This window comes from Phaethon lepturus, unplaced genomic scaffold, assembly GCF_000687285.1.
Source record: "Phaethon lepturus isolate BGI_N335 unplaced genomic scaffold, ASM68728v1 scaffold32548, whole genome shotgun sequence".
NCBI lineage: Eukaryota > Metazoa > Chordata > Aves > Phaethontiformes > Phaethontidae > Phaethon > Phaethon lepturus.
In genome coordinates, this window is record NW_010560594.1 from 35,927 (window position 1) to 51,487 (window position 15,561).

The 15,561-nt window shown below is 36.8% G+C and overlaps 1 protein-coding gene across 1 annotated transcript in view; it reads right to left on the reverse strand.

Moving 5' to 3' along the window:
- USP6NL (USP6 N-terminal like) overlaps positions 1-15,378 on the reverse strand; it is a gene marked incomplete at its 5' end in the record, with an annotated part of 32,849 nt that extends 17,471 nt beyond the window's left edge. Inside the window, 7 exons of the mRNA XM_010293720.1 lie at positions 588-687; positions 777-842; positions 3,490-3,584; positions 8,282-8,402; positions 9,768-9,816; positions 12,262-12,371; positions 15,271-15,378. Of these exons, the coding sequence (XP_010292022.1) occupies positions 588-687; positions 777-842; positions 3,490-3,584; positions 8,282-8,402; positions 9,768-9,816; positions 12,262-12,371; positions 15,271-15,378 (649 nt within the window). The remainder of the gene's footprint in view (positions 1-587; positions 688-776; positions 843-3,489; positions 3,585-8,281; positions 8,403-9,767; positions 9,817-12,261; positions 12,372-15,270) is intronic.
- Between the last annotated feature and the right edge of the window lie 183 nt (positions 15,379-15,561).

Below are 15,561 nucleotides of genomic sequence, written 5' to 3' on the forward strand. Positions count from 1 at the left end.
CTCTCCCCCACCCCCCTCACCATGAGGCGGCGGGTGGGCAAGACCCTGGGGGGGGACACAGCCAGAACAGCCGACCCAAACTGCCCAAAGGGGTATTCCATGCCGTATGGCTGCTGCTCAGCAATGAAAGCTAAGAGAAAGGGGGAGGCGGCGAGGAGGCATTCGTTATTAAGTTTGTCTTCCGGAGCAGTCGCTACGCGTATTGAATCCCCACTTCCCGGGAAGCGGCTGGACATCGCCTGCTGATGGGAAGTTCAGCATAAATCTTTTGTTTTCCTTTGCTTCATTAAACTGCCTCTATCTTGACCCAAGTGGTTTTTTCCATCTTATTTTCTCCCCGCCCCTGTCCCGCTGAGGAGGGGAGTGATAGAGCAGCTTGGTGGACAGCTGGCATCCAGCCAAGGTAAACGCACCACACAATTTTAATAAAGCAAAGATTTTGATCTTTTTGTGCATAAGAAAAATATCTGTCAGAAATAGCATAAGGCAAATGGGAAAGGTTTTTCACACAAGGTCAAGCTACACAAAATAAGAACAAAACCAGCTGAATCTCTGTTTAGCATTCAAATGTTTGAGTCATTTCTTACTTCTGTGTAATTTCAGAATTGTGTAAGACATAGCAGTGAGAATCCGCTCTCCTTCAAGTATGTAGATATCCCATATCCTGAGGCTTAATGTAAAAGGAGTCTGCAATGACAAAATCAGGCAACACTGTGAAAACAGTCTGTCCCAAGTCACAATTAAAAACAGAAATAGAAAATTAAATACACACTCACACGATCAAGGAAACACTGGAAAAACCACTTTGTTGTGTAAAAGCTGGTGGACATATCCTGGGAGTCCTGTAAAAAACACAGAAGTTTAAAAATACTCTAAAAAAATCAAGTAATGCCTTGCACTGTCCGTGAAAAAAACATTTTCACCTTGAGGCCAATGTACCAAACACTCACCATAAAGAATTAATTTAAATACATGAAACACTGTTACTTCAATCCAACAAATACAATTTCTGGTTTTTATAGTTTTTCTTCATCTACTTCACCACCTGAAAACACATGCACTCAGAGACACAGAGGTATTAACACATCTTAGACCTCCATCTTTCCTGGGATATTCCTGGGACAGCGGTAGAAGATTAAATCCTCTCTCAATAGAAGAAACCAAAGTTCAGGCCCTGGGTCCATTTAGTCTTCCATTTCTCTATAGCAAGACTGCCAATTCATACCAAAGGCTGAAAGGATTTTGTGACAAGAACACCTACCTATCTACCAGAAACCAGCCTAAAACAATCAAATTCTTCAAACACAGGACCTCGAAAGAGCACAAGAGCACTTGGACTGGTAAGGAATTTCATTCCTCTGAGTAAGAAGCCTAATCTTCCCTACAGCATAGATGGTCCATCTGGTATGCCACCCCATTCGAATACGGCTAAAGCTTCTTTGCAGTTTCATGGAGTTCTTCGAAGTTCTTCGCACAGTTAAAGGAAAAGCCAAAGTAACAGCTGTAAAGTTAAGAAATTCTCAATTTTAACTTTGGGATAACATCACATTCTACGCTTGCCACATTCAGTTTCTCCAAAAATTTCAAGTATAGAAACCCTGAATAAACAATGGACCAAATCCCTCTGGGTTATCCGCAGGCTTTACCTTCACCTTTCAGCAAGTTAAAACGGGCTCATCTTAGAGACACATTCACAGTAAAAAATGAGGAAAAATAATTTGTAATATAATTGAAATATTCTTTATGAGATGTTGAGAATCTTTAAAAAAAAGCAGAAAGAACAAAAAAAAAAAACTTACTTTGAGATTTTTCTAACCTGTAAGAATGACCATCAGCCTACTGAAAGATAGATGGACCATGCCTTTCCCTGATAAAAAAACCAAACTGATTGCTATTAATTTTAATGCCAGTATGCTAATTCACAGAAAAATAGAATTAAGTTCTGTTTTAAAACTGAAAAGAAAAATATAAAATCAATATATAGAAAGAGTGAACGTTTTCTGAATCCCCCTAAACAAGTGGCCAAGAACTCCCTTAGAAGGGAGCTATCAAAGAATTTTATTTAAATTAGCTTTTTCAGTTACTAAAACAACTTTCTGCACTTTTCTGAAACTTTTCTTTTTCAAGTGACCCAAAGAGGGATGGTGTTGGCGGTGTACAGATGACAGAAAAAAAATTTATTGATTATTAAATGCAGTAGTAAGAGACATATAAGAAACATACAATATTTAATAATATGCCAGCCTCAGGTTGTATCATCTTAATCATGTGTAATTATTTTTGGATTTTTAGAAAGTATAAGAGCCGTTTACCATTTACTGTTAAAACCACTCCATCTTCTTGGGATTATTCTATATTTTGTTCCTTGTGACAACTTCAAAAATGAGAGTAAGACTGCATTTCTAAACAAGAATCATCATTTTGCATGTACTCTAAAAACTGAATCCAAAAACTTTCATTTCAGAGCCAAGTTAGTTACAGAACTGGTCGTCTTTTTTTTTTTTTTTTTCCTTTTTTTTTTTTAGTATGACCGGATCACCTTGCATGGCTAATTTTGACTTGACCTTTTAAAACAGCGGGTTTTTTTCCTAACCAGATCTTCCTGATTCCACATTATGATTAGGTCTTACAGCATGTTGTTAAAAAAGACGTTACATTCTATTTTATAATACAACAAGCACATATTAGATGCAATTCGTCATTGCCAAGGTGCTAGTCTGCTCCCAAACTGTCTTGTTTTCTTTTTCTAAGGAGATAAAAATACTAAACAGAAAATAAAACAGTCCTGGGAAGGTAATGTTTGTAAGCAGGTACCACTCTTAGAAGATGTTGCTGCAACTGAGCATCTCTTACACTACCTTTTAACACTTGGAGATGGATTCTGGCAGAGCCAATGTGATTGTAAAAGAAAATTCTTGATGTCTATTGGAAAGGCATTTTTCTCCCATTAGAAAAATAATTTGTTCCTCCAAATAAATACAGTCAATATTAGCAAAAAAATAAAGAGCATATTTTTTCCTATTTAAGAGCATTGGAAGAGATAACGCTGAACATTTAGCTTTGTGAAAACACTACCAAGTATGTGCAAATTTTAAGAGGATCATTAACTCCTCTTATAAAGGTTATTTTTTTAAACAGAGGTTAAAACTGGTTGCTTGCAAAGCCACCTCTGTCCAAAGATGAGCCACAAAGCCACAAATTTAAACTCTTGATAAAATGTTTTAACATCAGCTTCCTATACAGCAGTTTGCATAAGGCCACGTAGAAGGACCACAGTCACACAATTTAATTACTCTTAGGATTCAATATTATAACTGCCAAGGTGCACCATAACTATGTCTATAATGAGAACAAAAGCACCTCTGTCTCTTAGACCTTTGCATTTTTTTCTGAGGTTTGAGGTATTTTTAACCTAGTGGGTTAACCTGAACTGAGACAAGGTAGCAAGTTGTAAATTAGTACTTTTTTTATTGTGATACAAATACTTACCAAATGCTGCTTAAGTTTGGACAAAAATTTTTTCAGTATTTTGTCATGATGTTCTTGAAACCTCAACAGTTTTGGAAAACCAGGAATAAAAAAACCTAAGAAAAGAAGTTGACCATGTAACAGGTGTATGTATGTACTACAAAAATGACATTAAAAAGAGGCATTCAGAGCTCCGAGAACATCATCCTTCTATATATCACTGGATCGGAACATATATTCATAGCAATATTATGATGTCCACATATGGATATGCACATACTCCTGCTTAAATGACTACAGCAAAACATGAATACATTCCTTTAGTGACTATTATTAGATTAGCAATGACATGCTAATCTAGTAGATTAGTAGATGACAGCAGATCCATCAGTCCTACATTATTCTACCCACTATAAGACCATGGGGAAACCAAATTTGTAATTATTCTTTTAAAACAAAAACAAAACAAAAACCCACACCAACTAAAACGTTTAAAAGCAAAAAGACCTAAACTGGGATTATGCCCAGCAAATTGACAACAGAAGGGCAAACAGCATAGGCAGCTACTAGAACTGTCTGCACTGAAGAAAAGATCATTAAAAAAAAAAATACAAGAGGAATACTCTGCCAAGAGAACTATCATGAATATTTGTAGGAAATTTAGCAGGAAAAGAAACCATTCAAAGCAGATCCTTCAAAAAGCTGAAGCTGTGTTCAGATCAGAAAAACAGAGATGATCAAACACTGGCAGTATAAAAATGCAAAAAAAGTCTCCCCCCCAAAAAAACTACTTACAGAAGACATTAAAATACTAATAGACGTATTTTCAAACACCGTGGAAGAAGAAAGCTTGATGGAGAACTTGCAGGTTCAACAGTCTGAAGATTTTTAGACGTGCTCAGAGAAGATGAAGTCAATACTAAAATTAAATTGTTGCATGGAAGACACTGGGGAGGTTCCCAAGTCACAACCCTTAACAGAACCCTAGACAGCTCTAAAAGAACTCAAAAACAACGTAACTGAAACACCGATTCTATGAAACCTCTTGCTTAAAATACCCGGAGTCTGGAAAGTGGCTGACACGATGTCAGCTTTTCTTAAACTGGTTTTCAGTCCAATATCTGTCCAATATTCAGGTCAATACTCCAGGAAGAAACCAACACAAACCATAATAAAGAAAGTTGGGGTAAGTTGACACGCACATGGATGCAATGCAGAAAAGAATCAACATATATTTTACAAAGAGAGGTCATGTCTCTTAAATGTACTGGGCTTCCTCGAAGGAATCAGTGAGCATGTAGGCACAGAGAGCAGTGGATATTGCCTATTTGACTTTCTAAAGGTACTTAATAGGTTCTATCAGTAAAGTAGCTTCATCTCTTCACAGTGTGGACACATGGCACAATCAGTCAAGCCCCAGCCATCCTGAAAGAGTATTAGAAAAGCTGGAAAAGGCAAGAAGTCACAAATATTATCAAAGTATACAACAACTTTTTGCCAAGAACAGATTAAAATGTTAACGTCTGACCAGCCTGCAGTAAAGAAACAGCTGAGGGGAAATACCACCAAGGGCTAGCAGTGAACAGAGAAGACAGTGAATGTTCGTAACCTAAGGCAAAATCTAGAGGGCATCATCGAGAAACCACCATGTGTCAGAGCCAGAACAAAAAAATGGAACAACACAATCCATAGTCAATGGATTACTTAAGGAAGAAAAGTCTCATGGAGATTATTAAAGGCAAAACAAATTTTCATCTCAAGAAGTTCCTCCAGAAATTCTTCCAGCCTCTAATACATTTTCCAGGAGGTGTTAAATCTTTGGTAGCCTTATTCTCAGACACTTAACTGAACATCTGTTGCTGGTCACTATCAGAGACAGGACACTGGGTTAAATAAGACTAATACAGCTTCAAAAAAGTCCATACTCTTCAAAAAAGGCTACAAAAAACCCCCAACAGTTTTCACTTGTAAATGATAGGCAGTATGCAAATTGGAAGAACAAGTGTGGGCCCACAGAACACATCTCACTTCATAAAAAAAAAAAAAACCACTGAAAAACATCCCAAATAAAAAAAAAAAAACACTCTTGCTAGTTACCAATTATGTAATTCAGTGGATGGTCACTAAGCCACAAGACTGACTCAGATTCACACAGGTTTAATATTTCATAGATACAAATGCACATTCTATCATACTTAAATGTCAGGTTGCATATTAGGGCATTTTACTAACCTAGGCGAGATGTTTGGGTTTTTTTTCTTAATGTAAACAATGAATGACTACATCAAAGCGAATCAGCCATCATTAATAACATTCAAAGGTGTTTCTTCCACGGAAAATTCCATTTATACATATCAACTCATTACCTTGAATTTTTAACACTATAGAAAGACCAATAGAAGAGCCTTCAAAAATCTAGATAGTCTTCAGGGTCAGATATGTGTATTTTATCTTTTAGAAACTTCACATAATGCATAAAATATGAAACAACAGAGAGGTCAAACTCATCCTTGATTTCAAGTGGTGTTATGCTAGAAATTAGTCTGGCTATGTATCTGAGACACATGGGTTGCACCCAAAAAGCATTCCAGGTTTCCAGATGACAGGTAGAAGAGATAAACAGATGAAAAACACTGTCTATGGGGAGGAACTTTTAACCATCCTACTCTCGTCAATATGACTGAATCACTCAGCCCACCGCTATAATTTCCATAGAGAGATGCTCCTTTCAGAGAACTGTCTGATGGTCAGTAGCATCAAGCGTAATTATAGAAGTTTTTCTTCATGAATATCAGCAATTTAGAATTGAAATGATTTAGGCTTTAAAGAGTTGGCAACTTTCCTCAAAGAAGAACACAGAAAAAGTACACACAGTTATATGGTTTCAGTTAAGTCAGTTTTAAAGTTTCCCTTCCAGAATCTACAGTGATATTTACAGTAATGCCGCACTGTGGCATAAACTCATTTAAAACACAGACTCAAAGATTCATAGGAAATGTAGGCTGGAAAGGACTTCTGAAGATTACCTGGTCCTCCATCCTGCTGATTACCAACAGATTAGGTTGGTAACATTTAATAAGTGATAAATAGGGAACATTTGAGTTATAGTTAGGGTTTTGTCAGCACATCTATAATTCAAACTTCCTTAACAGATGTTGCCAAGTCAGCTTCACTGTGTATGAACCTGTGGCACAATGGTTCACATGCCCTGCAAGGGACCTCATCAAGCCTTGGGCTACTCAAAACTCCCTCCTTCCCTCTCTAATGACTTGACAGGTCCGTGCCTTTAACTGGGGGTGGAAGGGAGAAGGGAAGGAATGAAGGAGGTAGAAAGGGAGGTCTGAATGGGGTATTCAGTAACGGTTACACAGGCAGTGAGCTGACTCCCATGTGTACACAAGCGACACATCACCATGTGAGTCCAACACCGGCTACCAGATGAACCCTCTTGCTCATCACAGCGAGTTCAAATGATGACTACAAAAATCAGCCTAGAGTAATTCATGTTAAGAGTTCTCCATTAGCATCACATTCCAAGGTTAGGACTCTCCTGTTTTAAAACAGGTGATGTGGACAAAACACTAAGATGTAAAATCCGGAAAAACTTTTTAAATCCTCTTCTAACAGTCTATGGCATCTTAAAAAGGTGACTATGCCTATGTGAAGCTCCCCTGTATCAAAATCCAATCGACTGATTTGGTATATAATGAGTTGATTTAGACTTACTCCCCAAAACACCTAAAAATGACCTTTGAGGAGCTCAACATTCTCCACAGCTGTATTTGTATGGCTGTAGTTGCATAGCTCTTGATTATTATTAAATCTGTCGATTTTTTGTAAGAAGCTTTTAGTCTGTGTTATCGTTGTGTAAAGCTCCAAGAAAGTCTTTGACTCTTGATGAATTCAAGAAATTCTTGAAAATTTCACTTATGACATTGATCCTGACATCAGATAGCACTTTTTTTTTGTTTTTTAAAAGGCGATAGCTTTGCAGAAGTATAAACAGAAAAAAAGCCAACAAGCACTTCATGTTGAGGGATAAGAACATCCAGGAACATTGAAAAGCCAGGGAAAGAAGCTATCACACTATGAAAAAGTCTTAAGCAAGGAAAAGGAGCCAAAGCCTGTTGGAAATTTGCTAAGAAGTCCACGTTCTAGATAATATTTACTTTTTCAGTCTTCCAAGAACTACAGCTCTTCTTGAATCACTATGTCATTAACATCTACAAAAGATGCTGGAATGCCTGGAGTAGTTCCATGCCAATAGGCATGGAATATGCCTAGATCATACTAAATTTGGCATGGAAAGAGACAACTACCAATAACATAAATGTAACAAGATGGCGAGACCAGGAAATGCTGTGCCATGAAGAGATAAAACTAAGAAAGAAACTCAAAGTTAAGGCCTAGATACAGTGTCAATTTTTTACTGTGGATTCCTGTCCTGTCAAATGACAGCATAGCCACAATTTTATTTAACACATTCTGTATTAGGTTTACACTAGTATTTTACTGCTTATATAGATACCTACATAACCACCTTTCAGCTGGTTACATTCCCCAAGAGATTAAGAGGAAAGGGAACATATGATCTTCATTAAGAACTATTTGAAAGATATCACATAGAAAAACAATTACTTACCACTATATGGGTGAGCTTCAGTAATATCCAGTGGCCCCCCAGTATAAAGCTCATATTATGTCTTATTTTGACTATACAGACAGAACAGCATAGTTCCATTTTCAAATAATTTACAATTTAAATGGGGCAGGTTGAAACCTAATATATACTAAGTGACATGAGACTCCATACCATGCATAGCATGCTTTGGACCAGAGAGAAGTTTCACCAAGGCCCAGAAGGCATCTTCTTCATTCATGTACATAAGGAGTAAAGCTGTGATCTGGCTCATTCCCTGACAGTATCCAACTTCCTGAAAATCAGACAGGGAAATATTAAAACACCGAAAACAAAAGCCTCATAACCATGAGCTGTTAGTTCCTCCATGAGCTAGTGGAGGAAAGAGGATGCCTGTCCTGATGGCGTAAAGTTCCTTAATTACGACACCACCAAATACACTTAATATCTGAACTTTTAAAATATTGATAGACAGAAGAGATGAAGCACAATCCTCCAACTGAAAAGTAAACTGTAAGTCTCGATTGTTCATTAGAACTCTCTACCGATACACAGAACCCTTGTCAGTACTAGAAATTTCAAGTAACTGTATAATCTTATTCTCTGAATGGATGTATTTTCCATTTAGTTGTTATTTGGGTTTTTTTGGGGGGAAACGAGGGTCTTGCTTTGTTTTGCTTTACAGTCGGGGCACCATCTGATAAACACAGGACCTTTCAAGAGTGACGCACAACTATAAACCTGCTCAGCTTTAGAAGCCCATGGCAAGCAGATGTAATAAACCTGAAGAATTTTGACTTTTATGTCAGGAACCAACTGTCACTATCATTTAGCTGCTCAGATAAAGTATTTGTAAAGACAATGACTTAATAGTTAAATATGTTCTTTCAGGTTTACAAGTTCTTAGCAGAACTTTGCTCTTGAAATAAAACCAAAGCATAAGAATTGCTATACATTACGAGGAAAAGTGCAACAACTTAAGTACAAAATAAAATCCTCACTGCAGTATTCCCATCATTACACTTTAACAGTTGATTTTAAACAACATTTTTCATGCACCTTGAAAACACTAGTCCAATGTTCTATAGGAGATACATAAAGATCCTTCCACAGTTTTATTTCTCAGTGTGTCACAGCTCCATAGAAAGAAAAGCTTAAGACAACATAACAAGTGAAAGACAATGAATTCCAGCAATGTACATTCTTTTATGGGCCAAAAAATGTGAGGAGACAGAAACTGAAACAAGACAGAAAGGTTTACTCCAACGTGCATCTTTCTGCAGTGTGTTTTCCCTCCCATCATTCAAACGATCTTAATGGGAGGTATATAACGTAACGGAGGAAAAAAAATCAGTAGTACAAAATTCCAGCACAGCTCAAATTCATTATTCTTATTAGACAGAATACTTAGTTTCAGTCAAATTGTATGCACAGTTCAGCCTGTCAAATAAAATACTCATAATCAAGATGCTTTGTTTTAGTCTAACTTCAGCTCAAAACATGTCAACACACAAGTAATTTATTTCTATGTACTTCCAAAGGTCTCTGAAATGTTTGGGTTTGAGGGTTTTTTAGGTAGAAAGAAGATACAGAATTGCAAGTTATTATCTTATAGTACATTCAGAGAAACCATATTTAAGTGTGAAGGTACATAACTTACCGTGTTATATATGGAATATGCAGCTAAAACATGGAATAAAGATTGTTGCCTGGAGAAATAAGAGTAGAAAAGGAAAATATTATGATATTGTCTTTTGTAAGAACAGAAAAACATAAAAGTCATGAACTATGTTTTGGAAACCTCCTTCCACAATTTAACTTGTCTAGCACTAAAAAACAGGACAAACCTCACTTAACAATGATACTGGCTTCTGATTTCAAACCATACACTTTCCCATGTTTTACATGTTGAAGGGTTACAAAAAATACCTGTAATACTTTGAGAAGGCCAATGGTGTCAGATCATCCCTTTTACAGATGGGTAAAGTGAAACATAGGATGGGCTACGTTTCAAACACTGATTTATTCTGAGTGCCAAACTTTAAACACCCCAGACCTGATTTCTGTGCTTGCAGAACACTAACAGCTGTTACTAAATTCAGACAGAGATAGAGAAGAGTTGAAATACACAAAGCAGCTACAAAGGTGTCTTAATCTTGGCACTCAAATTAAAGGCTGCTTTAGTGACGGCTACTGTCAAACTAAAGAAAAACAATACCAACTCTGACTTGGCATCCTATGCTCAGTCCTCCAGAGTGTACTGAGCTCCGTATATGAAAACAAAACTCTGCTCTTCTCCAACTTAGCTATCAAAATAATGGTGGAGAGCTCTCATAATGAATTTTTAAACTCACAGTTATTTTTTGTGATTTGTTAGGGAGATAATTTGGAAACCTGAATGCCTACTTTCATCTACAACTAAAACTGCTAAAATTTAATTGCTGAGTTTTGCATACTGTCCTTTTTCTGTCCAAGGAAACTCCCTCTGCCTGCCACTAATCAAATGTATAGAAATAGATATGACCAGGTTAAAAAAAGAAAGCATAAGTAAAAAGCTGCCTATTTTCTACGGGGAAAGGATGCATACTTGGAAAACTTTACCAAAACATCTAGATTACGGCATTTTTGTTTGCGCTCTTGCAGAACAGAAGCTTAGCCTTTCTCCAGTAACCAAAGTAAAGCCTAACCTGGAGTACTAGATATTGAGTGTTATTTTACAAGGACAAACTAAAAGGTCCCAAATGCACACAGGAACCTTCTGTATCTTCAGCTGACCACATGAAACTGAACATAAAAGCTCAATCTCAAGATTTTTTTACACATCTCAAGATACATAGAATAATGGTAATTTTAGTACTATTTACACTAGATGATACCACTAAAGACCTGTAAAAGAATGACTCTTCAAAGACATACAGTCTAATTAAGAGTCAAACAAGCTATTGATTTACCCAAGGGAATTTATATCATTGCTACGTGAAATGACTTCTGAATTTTTCATCGAGGCCTCACTGGAAATGCATAATATATGTACAGTAATTCCAAGATCTATTCCAAGTGTGAAATTGCTTTATGCAGCCAAAGGCTTTCCTGTGCACTCTGAGGGCATGCTTTCAACACAGCCACAGGGACTGGAGCTGACTCTGCGTGTGTTAACCCCAAATTGATGAGGTAAGGAGCTTCTGCTAGCATCTAAAATGTGTGCATAAAAACTAACCGAGGCCCAGAAGCAACACAGTCAGTTTTGCACGGCACTGTGTCAGTACTACTGAGCGGCGAGGCACGTCAGCTCCAGAACAGACAGCACTGCACAAATATCTAAGTTACAGTGGCTGAACAGAATAGCTCTCAGCTTGGGAATTTCTACTTTGTACTCCACCCTGTGTTGCAGCCACCAGAGAAATTCCCCACATTTAGAATTTGTCCACAAAATACCTAGAATAATAATACAAGAAAATGTTTGGGTTATTATCACATTAAAGTCCACAGATCTTTGAGTATTGCTTTTTGAAAATAGCAGACTACCGCAGAATCTGCCTTGGAAAGCAAAGCTGATTAAAAACTGAACTAATACAGTCACAGAAGGGAAAAAAAATACCCTCTTCATCTCAGCAGGGTGCTGATGCTGCAAGCTAGCAACAATGCTGATGTTTGTATCGCCTCTTACTTCACTATTCAGCATTTTTAAAGATGACAGCTGCCTAATATTCTTCATCCAATGACAGTAATTAAAAAAAAACAAAACCAAAAAACAACATTTTGAAAAAATCCAAAAGCCTTAAGGCCTACATTTGTAAATAATTAAATGCTCATTTATAAAATACTGCTTTATTTGGGTAATAAATCTTAATTAATTTATTATCTTGGAATTCCCATGCTTATGTATTTACAATATTTGAGACTGTTTTTATTAAATATGAAACAAGATAAGAACAGCTTAGAAATGGTTTTCTTTGGAGTGCTACTGACCACCTCATAGTAAGGGAAAGCTAGTTGGTTGGAAGGAACCACCTGGTTTTGCTGTAGTAACAGTAATTACGTCATTGCACACAGACAATCTTGCTTTGAAAGTTTGCAGCCTACATTCAATATGCTTGAGGCAGACTGGAAGCTAGTTTTAAGACAAGCAAAACAAAACCTTTGAATTTACTTACTTAACACCATATCTGTCTCGAAACATGATATGATCTCTGTACGTTCGATTTACATCAAGATCAATTTGCCTAATATCTGGCGAAGACCCTCGTGCTTGACATTTCAATTTCTGGTAAAACAATAAAGAAGAGAAATTAAGTTTAAAATTGGGAACTCTGGAATAGCCAAAAGCTGCCTGACTGTACACCTATATTGAAGGGTTTGCCATCTCATGATTTAAAACGCTTAATATAGAAGAGCAACTCACAAGATAACAATTTTAACTTCCAAAATACACATATATATATTATGTATATAAAAATTCTATAGAGTCAGGCACATTCACACAGTACAGATGTAAAAAGACCAATCTCATAATACACATTTTTGTGACACACCATTCACTACCCATATTCAAGGATGTTTCAGCATTTCAAATTTCATTGCCATTTCTCAGGTAGGCATATCACCGCAGAAAGACAGAAAGTGAATTTTACTACTCAGGAACAAGAGCCTAAGATGCAAGTGCTCCAGACTGGACTTTGAGCAAATGATTTAGTGTGGTTTTCATACTTTTCCTGCCTTTTTCTCTAAGCAGAAGTAATAGATACGTAGTCGTCAGTTATTACCTAAGTATAGATAAAGGACATTTCTCTAGTCATGTCCTCTGTCCTTCTGTTCTAATCTGATTTGGTTGTAGAACTCCTCTACTTTAGCACCTGCTTTAACGTTTTATAATTAAATCCAATTTTGCTATTGCATACTTAGGAAGCCTGCACAGGTTAGATTGCGACCTTATTTTTTTGCACTTAAAATAATCTTCCCTTGAAATTCTTTCAATCATTCTCACTTCTGCCCCTAAAAGTTTGCAAGACATTTCTAACTAGATTCAACAGTGTATTTTCAAACATTACATTTGAGCAGGCATTATTAGAGAGCAACACAGACAACCATGAGGCAGAAACCTACAGATTCTGGTTGCAATAAAACAAAAAGGTTTAAAGACAAAAATGAGAAAAACAAAGGACTCAAACAGGAAACAATAATATTGGGTCAGTCCATTGAACACAACCAGAAGCTTCAGGCACACTTGGAATTACCTGTAAGTCATTGAACCAACCGGTAGCAGACATTAACCAGCACAATACTAACCACACTCTCAGCTTTATCCACCTTTCAGTATAATTTGAAGTACCAACATCCATAATGATTTGTCCCCCAGAAGAAAAGAAGGGAAGAGAAAATTTATAGTTTTAAGGTGGCATGAGGACCCAGAGCCTATGATTTGCTAGAATATAAGAGAAGAGGCACCCTGAGTCCTTGCCATCACGGGAGCCTCTAGCGTGAGTGAAAAGAAAGGGTACCTAGAGGTTGAGAAATGGAAAGGACAGAAGATTAAGAACTGGTAAATTGTTCTGCACTGCAAACTGAAAGAAGCTGTTTGACCTACAGCAAATGCACATATTTTCTTCCTAATTTTAAAGAGTGCAATCTTTAAGTGATAATTGTAACGAGGAGTGTTAATACCACTTCAGGAGATGGGAAAATGGAAAGCAGCAAAATGAGCTTATCGCAAGTAACGATAATGATGGAAGAAACTCTTTCTACTTCTATATCTGAACTACAAACACTTTTTTGTTTTTCATTAAGCACTAGATGACATTAATCATTTCAGAAGATGAATTCACCTACTTTTAAATACTTCTATAGTTTTACTCAGTGTTCTTTCCCATAGCTACATTATTCAGCATGAACTCTGTTTTATCCCTTTTGGACCTGCCACTAGTCTTACTTACGAAGTTAAACAACATAATAGTCAGAAAAAGCAGCCTCTCAGTCTAGAGAGTGATAAATAATTTAAGAGGAAGAACACTGACACCAAAACTTAGGTAACATCAATGCCAACATAGATCTTCTTTCATGACATTACAAGATTCCTTGTCTACTCATACCCAAAGTCTCAGGTCCAAAAAAGTGCTATTAGAAAATGCCAAAGTCAAACAAGTAACACATTTCCTTGAAACTCTGGACATTATTTCTTTAAAAGGCAGTGAATATTTAAATTCCTTCGGGAGCAAATTTAAACACTCTGTAATACTAAATTGCCTTTCTGTTAGCTAAACTCTCCCTATAAACCTTTAGCAGAGAGAGAGATGGAGAGGAAAAGATGGAATTTTAAACGATTTGATTACCCTCCTGCCTAACTTACTAGCCTGCACATGAACCTTGCTCTTCCACTCTTGTCTGAAGTTTAGCTCTGATGGCCATCAGCTGCATTCACACCCACAAAAAAAATTAGTGTTAGCAGGGAAAAATTTAGAGGAACATAACCACAGTAATTCAGAGGTTGCTTTAACTGCTACTCAGGGTGAGGATGGAGGCTGGAGGGGTAACACATAGCTATTTTCTTTATATTCTAAGTAGAAGATACGCTTAAATGGTCAATTTATGCCTGTAGAATTACGTGGGGTTAACATCCTGTCATCAGTTGCACCTCTGAGACTACAATCAAGTAACCAGACAGTGCTTTGTAAGGGATATCTAAGCTTCACTTGGAAATGAGATGGCAGAAAGATAGCCAGCTTGTTCTGGCTTTTACAAGATTAAGGCACCAACCTCCATCCCCTCCACAACACTGGAACTCCTCTTACTGATATTTAGCTAACAAAGTGCATCCTCAATAGACATTTCTCAAAGAGCTGTTGTTTCAGAGGTTTCTGTCTTCATACTGGGACAGGGGTTTTTTTCTTATTTTGTTTTGCTTTGGTTTTAGAAGGGCTTTTGCAAGTATTTGAGGATGGGAAAAGAAATGGAAAGAAGATCAATTTATCTACATGAATTACAGAACCAAAAAATAAGTTGGAAAAGTGCTTTTCAATACATAGCCTTTTTCCTAGCTAAAACAAGCAGTAGAGTCCAATGCAATTTCCAGTCCTTTTTTTTTTTTTAAACACTGCATAACAACAAAAGCTTAATAATGCCTGTACTATCTGAAATTTTTAAATTAAGTGGAAATTATACAAACTCACATTATAAAAGTCTTTCATTTCTTCTTTCATTTTAGGGACGTCAAGCAGTAACGACCAGACTTGCCCTCTGAACTGCAGGGGGATTCCTTTATAAATTCTCCTATGAAACTGTAAAAAGAAAATAAAATATCAATACAGTACAATCTACAGTGGTCTAAACAAAAGAAACAGTGACACAAAACATGCTAAAGAGAAAAACACAATTACATCAACTGTCCTAGCAAAGGGATGACCTGCTGGGAGACAAAGTGTTCCAGTGTCTTTTTCACAGAATCACTAGGTTGGAAAGGA